At 51.8% G+C, this 10,972-nt stretch overlaps 1 protein-coding gene across 1 annotated transcript in view; it reads right to left on the bottom strand.

Moving 5' to 3' along the window:
- Positions 1-6,846: 6,846 nt before the first annotated feature.
- LOC131096328 (zinc finger protein 470-like) overlaps positions 6,847-10,972 on the bottom strand; it is a 177,206-nt gene continuing 173,080 nt past the window's right edge. Inside the window, 4 exon segments of the mRNA XM_058044668.1 lie at positions 6,847-7,104; positions 7,106-7,317; positions 7,320-7,539; positions 7,541-7,665. Of these exon segments, the coding sequence (XP_057900651.1) occupies positions 6,847-7,104; positions 7,106-7,317; positions 7,320-7,539; positions 7,541-7,665 (815 nt within the window).

Below are 10,972 nucleotides of genomic sequence, written 5' to 3'. Positions count from 1 at the left end.
AGGAAAATTCAGCAGCAGCCTCCAAGTTGCTGAGGATGTCAGCCGCCCCCACTGAGGCCATCCCTGCCCAGATACCGTGGGGGAATGGGCAGACAAGGAGAGCGTCCCTGGGGCTGGGGCAGCACAACTCAGAGGCAGCAGCGGCTCCAGCTGGGAAATGGAGTGTGGAATGTGGCTGGGAAAGCCCTGCCTGGGCTGTGCCAAGCAGGACACACAAGCCCTGACTTCCATCCAGGAGAAAAATCTGTCAAGGAGATATTTAAAAGGAATTACAATTGTTTCTGTATTCTGAATTGGACTTCCTGGAGAAATACCAACAAGAGATCCTCAGGAGCTCAAAACAACAAAACAGTCTTTACTGGTAACTTTGGAAAATCAGAGAATTTTTGGCAAAAGGTTTAATATGACATTCAATCAACAAAGAACACTTCTTAAAGCACTGAGTTGGCCCATTCAACTTCACAAACGCTAAGCTATTTGAATTTTACATTACTCAAATTTGCAAAAGGACCAAAATAGAAGAAAAGCACAGAAAGAGAGAGAGGCAAAAAGGATACAGAGGAGCATACACAGAGGTACCAACTCCTGGATTCCAGTAGCGTTCAGATGGAAATTCCAAGAGGAGGTAGGGTCAAGATATGTGCTTGTCTTGTGGTCAGCCTGCAATACCCCTTGGTCTTCCTGGACCCTTCCCCCAGGTGGGACTGTGGGTCATTTGGTCCCTCAGGAGCTGGGCTGGGGCTGCAGAGGTGGCTGTGGAGCATTGCCTGTGCTGTGCCAGGGACTGGCAGCCACTGCTGGGCTGGGATAGAGGCTCTGGGGGGATTGGGGTCACAGGGCAGGGCAGGGCTGGGGTTCCAGGGCAGGGGAGGGCTGGACCTGCCCCTTCCTCCCCTATTGGAATAAGATCCAATATTACCAGGTAGATTGTGCCTGGGCTCGTCTGACCCCTGCTCCTGGGCCAAAGGCGGCAACTGTGGTGTTTCACCTCAGAGACACTTTTGGCTGGCTGGATGGTGCAGCTGAGCGCTGAAACAAGTCCAGGCTTGTAGAAACTCAGTTTGCCTCAGGTAGGAAGGCTTCAGGCTAAGGTTAGGAGGAAAAGGAGACAGATTCTGCTGGAGGGTTAATATCAAGAGTTTATTCCATGGTCACAGACATCTGAATCTTAGGTAACAGCTCCAACAGAATCCTCACCGCATGGCCTGAGTGACTTTTTAAGCTCCAGGGGGAGGGGGAGGGAAGGGACAGGTGAGCCACCAACCAGGTGGGAGGGGCAGGGTCTCAGGCAACGATGACACCCAGACAGACCAATGACCTCTGGGCACAGGGGCATCTTTTGAACCTCACCAACCACACGATGGCCTTGCTGGAATGTTAAGACTGATTGACAGCCCAGCAGGGGGCGAGGGGGAAGGGGAAGAGAAATATCGCCACACCTGGGAAGGGGCTGGGAAGTTTAAAACAGGAAATTGCAACACACTGCAACACTCCCCACACATGAAATGTCTTGAGCCAAGAAACTTCTCCACTCTGTCACAATAGGGAATACTGGAGGTGAAATCCCAATTCTGGCCATGGGCGCCTAGATAAGAAGGACAGTTCTTTTCCTTAGGAATGAAAGCCCCAGTTCTCAGTAAATTTCTGGTTTGATTGTTTGGATTCTGTTTGGTTTTGTTGTTGCTTTGTTTCCTTGTTGTGCCTGAAGTGTCCAGTCAGGAGCAGAGTGACTCTTGCCAAGGAACTTTGTGCTGCTGTCCCTTAATATTCAGTCTGGTTTTTGCTGCTCCCTTGCTGGGGATTTTTTCAGCACTCTCAAGGCCTCGTTCATAACAGGGTGAAGGAGCCCTGTCCCAGGCTCTGGCCCTGGGGGACACGGGGATGCTGCCGGGGGTTCCCTGTCCCCCTGTGCCACCCCCAGGGCCCTCTCCCCCGTCCCCGTGTCAGGCTCTGGGGTTGATGTCGTGGAACATCCTCTGGGGGAGGCTGCGGGGCTGGGAGCGGAGGGACCCGGGGGGACAGGGGACCCCGCTGTGCACGAGCAGGGTTGGACTGCTCTGGGGGGAACTGTGAGGGGGGCCGGGGCAGAGTGACCACCCCAGGGACATCACACAGCCCCTGTGATGTCACACAGCCCCCGTGATGTCACACTGCCCCTGTGATATCACACAGCCCCAGTTATGTCACAGTGCCCCTGTGATGTCACACTGCCCCTGTGATATCACACAGCCCCAGTGATGTCACAGTGCCCCTGTGATGTCACACATCCCCTGTGATGTCACACTGCCCCTGTGATGTTCCAGAGCCAACTCTGAGACGCCACGCTATGATGTGATACAGCTGCTCTGTGATGTCACAGAAGTCTCTGTGATGTAAGAAAGTCACTTTATGATTTCACAATCTCTACTGTGATGTCACAGCCTGCTCTGTGATGTTACACAGCCACCCAGTGTTGTCACAGCCCACTCCCTGATGTCATAGAGCCACCTTCTATGATGGCAGGATCTGCTCTATGGCCTCACACCCTACTCTATGATGTCACAGCCAGCTCTGTGATGTAAAAACCCCCCTCAGTGATGTCACAAAACCCTCTCTGTGATGTCATACTGACACTCTGTAAGGTCACAGCACATACTTTGACCTCACTGCCAGCTCTATGACATCATGCAGCCATGCCATGATCTCACAGCCTGTTCTGTGATATCACAAAGTCCCCTCTATGACGCTGTAGCTGCTCAGTGACCTCAAACAACAAACTCTGTGATGTCACAGCCCAATCTGTGACCTTACACAGCGCACTCTGTGCTGTCACACAGCCCCTGGCTGACATCCCAGCTGCTCTGAGCCTCTGTGACACAGCCACAGAGGTGCTGCTGTGACACAGCCCCCTCTGGGCCATCCCACAGCCCCTGCCAGTGCTGAGCCCCTGTGAGCTCTGTCTGTGCCCTGCTGGTGTCCCTGAGGGGCCCTGGCAGTGCCCCAGCCCTGCTGGGCTGTGCACAGGAGCTGCTCCTGGCCAGAGCTGTCTCTCTGCAGCGCTGCCCTTGCCAGGAGCTGCCTCTGGGCCAGGAGCCCGGCCCAGCTCAGCAGCACAGACACAGCACAGGGACTTTAATGAGCCTCTGGGACTTTGCTGCTCTTTGCATCAGACTCAGTCCCTCAAAGTGTGCTCCAAAAACCTTCTCAGGGACTCAAAAAGAAGGTGAAACACTGAATTTTCTCATACTTTAAATAGATCCATCTGAGAGACAGGACTGAGAAAATGTCCCCAGGTTCCAGGTAGAGAAGAACACTGGTGGCAGTGATGACAGATGGGGACAACCAAGGGAAAGGTGTCTCTGCTTCTGAGCAAACCTTCACCTCTGTCCCTGCAGGCTGTCGGTATCCCCGGCTGCCCCACCTGGCTGGGCCCTTGCTTTGCTGACAGCTCTGCCTCCTGCCTGCCTCTGCCTGCCAACACAAAGCCTGGGGCTGCTCCAGGCTCCTGCTGGGGACATGCTGCACCACAGCCCTGCTCTGACAAGGAAATTCCTTTCTGCTGGTGTTCAGTCTGGACCTCCCAAGCTGCACTTGGTGCTATTAGGTCTTCTTCAGGCTTATTCCTACTATGAAGAAAAGCTCCAGCCTCTCTGAAACCACCCATCCATCCCTCCCAGGCTATTCCCTTTCAGTCCTCAGTCTCTACACCACTGACCACAGAGGCCACAGACTCTCCCTGCTGGTTTTGTGATGAGGCCTCCAAACCCCATTCTGGGAGATTTTTGAGTCCTCTCCAAGGTCTGTGAAAAGGTAAAAATAGCATTCGAAGTTATTTTCTCCTAAATCCTACCGTGACAGAAAATGGGTCAGTATCTTTAAACTGAATGGAGACAAAATAACATTTGTTAGAAGGAGGAAATATTTTACAATTAAGAAAGTGGCAGGAAACTGCAGCTGTTTTTCCAGAGAAGTGGATTCCCCATCCCTGGAATTGTCCAAGAGCAGGAGCTTTGTGCAACCTCTCCCATTGAAACTCGCTCATGCCCAGTGACAGAATTCCTGCATTGTGGGTTCTCTGATGTGCTGGGTGCCCTCACAAGGCTTCTGGCCAGAATGTCTGCTGAGGGCAGCCAGGCTGCTGCAGGGGCAGTGACCTCACAGCCATCACCATGGCAGCCCTGTCCCCTGAGCCTGGCTCTGCCCTTTCCTCTGCCCCTGCCTTGGCTCTGCTGCCATGAAGAGTTTTGTCATTAATATCTTGTCCCCAAGGTGCTGGGGCCAATGGCTTCCCAGTCAGGCTCCTGGGGCAGAAGTGGCTTTTCAGAGCCCAGCCAGAAATGAGCCCTGAGGCAGCAGCTCTGCAGTGGTGGCCACCAGGTCGGGCTGCCAAGGGAGGCTTCTGGCCATGGCCTGCAAGCAGCTGCTGCTGCCAAGGTGCCTTTGGTGCCTCAGGCTCTCCCTGGCACAGCTCCCAGCATGGCACTCTGCCCTTGTGCCCGAGCCCTTCCCTGTGCTGGGGCTGGCCTGGGGCTTTTCCTGCAGTGGGACCTGCCCTGCTGATTGCACAGGAAAGGCAGCTCCTGCTGGAGCAGGAGGCTCTGCCTGCAATGGGCTCCAACAACTCCAGCAAGGTCCTGTTTGCAAAGCCCCCAGTAAGCAATGAAGGAGGGGAGTCACACTGCTTTGGGGGTGAATAATGCTGAAACCAGCCTGACTCCTCCATCTCAAAGTTCAACATCCTCAGAGGGAGCTGAAGCTGTGGCAGAGCTGGAAAAATCCCCAGAGAAAGGAACAACCAAGTGACACCTCTGAGAGCTTGTGCAGCGCTGCTGAGCTGGCCAAGTCTGGGCACATCTGACTGACAGGGCAGCACCTCAGATGAGAAAAGCCCCATCCCAAATTTTAATGGCAGCATCTCCTGACATTTCCCTTCTTGAGGGGTGTGGGGATTCCTCCCAGTGGTGGGGACACCCTGAAGGTCACTGCTCCAGGCTGAGCCAAAGGGAATTGCCCATGGTCATTGGTCTGGGGGAGTGACATAAATCTCTGCTTAATTACAGATTTTCCTTAATACAGTTGCTTTGAAATAATTTCCTAGTGCTCTGTATAATATATTTTACGTCTCTTGCATCCTGGCAGGAATATTTCTGATTAAGGAAATTTTGTCTAATCATTACCATAATAGAGAAAATATATTTATATAAATATATCTGCCCATGACAGGAACCCTGTGAGTGTCTGGGACATCCCGGCTCTTTGGCAGCCTGGGGACTCCTGGGATGTCACCGTGGAGCCCCCGTGAGTGCCTGTGACAGATCGGTGCCTTTGCAGCACAAGGTCCCCTGGGATGTCACCATGGAATGGCTGTGACTGCCTCTGACCACAGGGCTCTTTACCATCCCCAGAAAGCCCTGGGAAGTCTCCATGGAGCCCCTGTCTGTGCCTGTGACATTCCAGCTCTGGAACAGCCTGGAGACTCTTGGAAGGTCTCCAAGGAACCCCTCTGAGGGCCTGTGACAAATCTGATCCTAAGCAGGAAACGATCACCAGCCCCCTGTTGCTATGGGCAGTTTTTGTGGCAACCATCACCAGCCCCCTGTTGCTATGGTCAGTTTCCATGGCAACCATCCCCAGCTCCCTGTTGCTATGGTAAGTTTCCATGGCAACCATCACCAGACCCCTGTTGCTATGGGATGTTTCCGTGGCAACCATCACCAACCCCCTGTTGCTATGGTCAGTTTCCATGGCAATCATTCCCAGCCCTCTGTTGCTATGGTCAGTTTCCATGGCAACCATCACCAGGTCCCTGTTGCTATGGTCGGTCCCTTGGCAGCTCCATGGAGACCCCATGCCGGGGTGGTTGCCATGGACACCAGCTCAGGCCTGCAGCCAGAGCCCGTTGCCATGGCAACCATTGGCAGCCCCATCCCCAGGCTCATGGGATCCCAGAACCACAGAATTGGCTGAGCTGGGAGGGACCCATCAGGATCCTCCAGTCCAACTGCTGGCCCTGCACAGGACACCCCAACAATGCCAGCCTGGGCCTGGCAGCGCTGTCCAAATGCTGCTGGAGCTCAGAGAGCCCTGGAGCTGGGACCCTTCCCTGGGGTGCCTGGGCAGGGCCCCAGCAGCCTCTGGGCAAAAACCTTTTCCTGACATCCAACCGGAGCCTGCCCCGACTCAGCTGCAGCCCTTCCCTCCACTGCTGTCCCTGGGCACCAGAGGGAAGAGGTTCCCACAGCCCCAGCCAGGGACCCGCTCCCAAGGCTGTTGCCATGGCCACCAGGGCAGGGACCAGCTGGGATGCTCGGTTTCCAGGGGCCGGGGTTCAGGAATGGGATTCCCCAATTTCCTGCCCCTGCTAAAACCGCACTGTCCTCGCTGCCCTCCCGCCTCCCATGGAAAGCACAAAGGCAAAGATCCCGGGCTGGGATAAAAACCATTTATTGGGAACAGCAATGAGATAAGGAACAAACAGGAACAAAAACAATATTGATAACAGAAGGGATAAATAAAACTGTTTACAGGGAAAACTAAACACAACTCACTGGGTCTTCCTGGCCACAATTTCCCATGCCTGGAAATTTTGCCCTTCTCCTCAGAGAGAGAGAGAGTCCCTTTCCTGCCCCTGGCAATGACCTGAGGTGGGAGTAAATGTAATGACAGAGCCATGGCCAGACCCTCATGTTCTTCCATCCCACATCATGTCATTGGCAGGGTCAAGAAAAGGTACAGGTGTCTTCCCAGCATGGATCACAGGGAACATGGATCACCAGGGCTCTTCCCAACGTGGGTTCTCCCATGGGGGATAAAGCTGGAGCTGGGCATGACAGTCTTCCTGCAGTTGGGGCATGGGCAGGGTTTCTTTTACTGGTGACTCCGTTCGTGTCTGGTCAAGTGAGAGCTGCAGGTGAAGCTCTTCCCACACTGGGGACACTCGTAGGGCCTCTCCCCAGTGTGGATGCGCCGGTGGATGATGAGGGTGAAGTTGTGCTTGAAGCCCTTCCCGCACTCAGGGCAGCGGAAGGGCCTCTCATCTGTGTGAATCCGCTGGTGCTGGAGGAGATCAGAACTGGTGTGAAACTTCTTCTGACACTCAGGGCACTTGTAGGGCTTCTCCCCATGTGGTCATTTGGTGGATGATCAGTTGGGGCCTCCTACTAAAGGTTATCCCACATTCCCCACACTTGCATGGCCTTTCCCCAGTGTGGATCCTTTGGTGGCAGCTCAAGAGAGACTTGTGCCTGAAGCTCTTCCCACATTCCCCACATTCATAGGGCCGTTCCCTGGTGTGGATCTTCTGGTGGGAGATCAGGTTAGAGTTCTGGCTAAAGCTCACCCACATTCCTTACACTCGTTGGGCCTCTCCCCTGTGTGAATCTGCTGGTGCTGGAGGAGACTGGAGTTGCTCTGAAACCTCTTCTGACACTGGGGACACTCGTAGGGCCTCTCCCCAGTGTGGATGCGTTGGTGGGTGATGAGGGCGGAGCTGCAGCTGAAGCCCTTCCCACACTCCCCACACTTGTAGGGCCATTCCCCAGTGTGGATCATCTGGGTGATGGTGGCTGATCAGGGTGCTGCTGTGCCTGAAGCTCTTCTCACACTCTGAGCACTTGTGGGGATTCTCCCGATCATGAAGCTGCTCACTGACCACCAGCTCTGAGCTCTGGCTAAAGCTCTGTCCACCTTCCTGGCTCAGGGTGGGTCTTCTCTACTCAGAGCACCCTGGGCTGGGTTTGCAGCCCCTACTCCTGTGGGATCTCTGAGGCATTTCCTCCCAGTTGTAATTCTGCACCATGGCACTGCTCAAAACGGCCTCTTCCACAAGGTTCTGCTGGGGAGATTTGTCCTCCCTGGTCTCCATCCTCAGCTCCTTCTCTGGGGAAGGAAAGACAAGGAGAGGATGGGATTTGCCCCCATGCCAGAGGGAAAGGGAAAGAGATCCCCTCAGTGCATCCCCAGCAGGACGGCATTGGCAGCAGAATTGTACTGCAGCCAGGGGCTGTGCTGGGCTGGGAGATGGAGCAGGAGAGAGGGGGAAAGGGGCACTGATTTCCTCCTCACCTGCCTGGGTGTCCCAGGGCATCTTCCTCTTCCTTGCAGTCTCTCCCTCCATCTGGCTAAGTTTTAGGAATGGGAAATTCTGTTTTGGGAGGAAAACAAGAAATGAGCACACTAAATTTTGTACCGGATTGAAGGTACCCCAGGGGAGAGTCTAAGTCAGAATTCCAATTCAAAAACAAAATTAGGATCAAGGCAATGATACAGAAACACTGCCTTAAACTGACAGAGTCAGGATGTAACCTGATACCATGTTGGTCAGGGTGGTGGCTGCAGTCCCATTAAATGGTGGCTGCAGTCCTGTTGGAGTGATGAACGTGGTTCTGTCAAAGCAGTGATCCTGTAGAAGGGTCTGGTCTTCCTCTGAAGGTGCAGTGCTGGTTATGGAGCTCTTGTCCTCTGGGAACCCAGTAGGCAAGCTGCTGCAAGCCTCAGCTTATATCCAGGTAGCAATTCTTGGATCCTCCCCCTGGGTGGAGCATCCCACAATGGGAGGATGGAATTTTATCAGTCCTGCTGTGACACTCAATGGCCCATTCACAGAAGATATCCCCCCGGTGGGCGTTATCAGGCATGATTCATGGAAGATATAAAGAACACTGCCCCACCTGCTTATAGCAGTTGATGAAGATGGGGATTGAAAACATGCATTTGGTTACATCTTGCATTGCAACCTGAAACAGTGGGGTAATCCCTGCTCAGGGGGTGAACACCAAACCCCTTACCCAAACTGGCTCAGGTGTAAAACTCCCACCCCGGGAAGGCCACACACACAGGGGACAATGTCACACTTGCCCTGCGCAGGTGAGATCTCTGTCCCTGTCGCTCTCTTTCAATGGCTGGAGGCTTTGCCAAATGTTAGAATAATTTTTCTCTTTGTCCCTGTCACCTTTGTGACAGCTACACAGAGCTTCCCCTTCCTTTTCATAATCCGTATTGGGCCTAATTTCGACTTTTCTTTCATCAGAATGTGCCAGCAGCTGAGCTGGAGCTGTGCAGGACCAATGGAATTTGGATTTGCCACAAAATAGCTTCTATTGTAAGTTTATAAAATTTTGGGATTTGTTTGCATTTCCATCACAAATGATTTGTGGGAAAAGCAAATTCAAGGCATTTTATCTAAGATTAATTTTGATTTCTGACATGAAAGAACATTACTTTTTCCGGTGCCCAGGGTTGATCGAGGAGCCTCTGTGCCTCTCACCCTGGGGTGTGCTTTGGGAGGTTTTACCCTGCCCCAGACCATTCCCTAGGGGGTTTGTCCCAGTCCCTGTCACCCCAGGCCATTCCCCAGGGGGTCTCCATCATTCTAACCCCAGGGAATACCTGGGGGTTCTCCCTCCCTCTCCCCTGTGCCAGGGGGTGCTCAGGACAGTCTCTATCGCTCTCAGCCCAGGGGATGCTCAGGGGTCTTAGTCCCCTCACCTGGGGGTTGCTCGGGGCGTCTCCATCCCTCTGGCCTCAGGGACTGCCTGTACATGAGACCAGATTTAAGTGAGACAGAGCTATCTAGTGGGGGAAAATATTTTATCGCTGGTTCATCAAGGGTGATAGAAGGGAAAAGAAATTCAGGATACGCTATTGTAGAAGGAGAAAATATGTCTGCAATAGAAAGAGGAAAAATAAGTACAAGCTTGTGAATTATTTGCTTTATACTGAGCTTTAGAACTTTTAAAAGATAAGGTGGGGACTATTTACACAGACTCAAAATATACCTTTGGAATTGTACACACATTTGGAAAAATCTGGATGGAAAGAGGTTTGATAAACACTCAAGGGAAGAAACCGATCCATCAGGAGTTAAAATTCAGAGTGCTTGAAGCCCTGAAAAGACCTAAGAGAATAGCTGTAGTACATGTAAGAGGTCATCAACATGGGTCAAGCTGCTTAGTGAGAGGAAGCAACACAGCTGACCAAGCTGCTAAGGAAGCAGCATGTAAATTAAAAGAAACTATCCAGCTGAACACCATAGCGGAAATTCAAGAGGAGCTGCCAAAAAGTTATAGCACTCAAGAGGAGGAAGCTATAAAAAGACTAGAAGCTAAGAAAGAGCTGTGAAAATGGGTACTGCCAGACGGGAGAGAGATTTTACCTAAGACTTACACTAGAAGGATTCTAAGCCAGTTACACCAACGTACTCATTGGGGAAAAAGACCCTTATGTGATCATTTTTTAAAATATTATAGATGTATTGGAAATTTTGAGCTAGCAAAACAAATAACACAGGGGTATTTGACTTGTCAGTTAGCAAAACGGTAATGAGACAATCTTCAACCGGCGGTAGAAAAATAGCCTACAGACCATTTGAAAGGGTTCAGGTAAATGATACTGAATTACCAAGGGTGGGCAGATGGAAATACTTGTTAGTATTAGTAGATCAACTAACTCATTGGGTCGAGACCTACATGGCTGTCTGAGCCACAGCGAAGTTTGTAGTTAAAATATTGTTGGAACAAATCATTCCTCATTTTAACATTATCAGGGCCAATGGTTCTGATCAGGGCTCCCACTTTACTTCCAGCATCATAAAAGGAGTAACACAAGCCATGGGTATTTCCTGGGAATATCACACCCCTTGGCACCCCCAGAGCTCTGGGAGGGTGAAAAGAATGAACCAAACTATAAAACAGCAGTCAACAAAATTAATGATTGAGACCCAAATGTCATGGGCAAAATGTTTATCTTTAGGATTGCTTAATATAAGGACACTTCCAAATGCAGATACAGGACTTTCTGCATGTCAGATGCTTTATGGGATGCCTTATTCCCTGGAAGTACCCCAAACATCAGTAATCATAGCCGATATGACTATTCAAAAATACATCCAGAAAATGGGACGACATGTCCTAGAACTAAGGGAGGAAGGAGTAATTGCTCAATCAGCCCCTCTTGGATTTAGCATACACCAAATAAAACTAGGTGACTGGGTGCT

Source organism: Melospiza georgiana, unplaced genomic scaffold (assembly GCF_028018845.1).
Source record: "Melospiza georgiana isolate bMelGeo1 unplaced genomic scaffold, bMelGeo1.pri scaffold_29, whole genome shotgun sequence".
NCBI classification, from domain to species: domain Eukaryota; kingdom Metazoa; phylum Chordata; class Aves; order Passeriformes; family Passerellidae; genus Melospiza; species Melospiza georgiana.
Note: the sequence above shows the minus strand (reverse complement) of the source record. Positions and strands in the feature narration are given on the sequence as shown.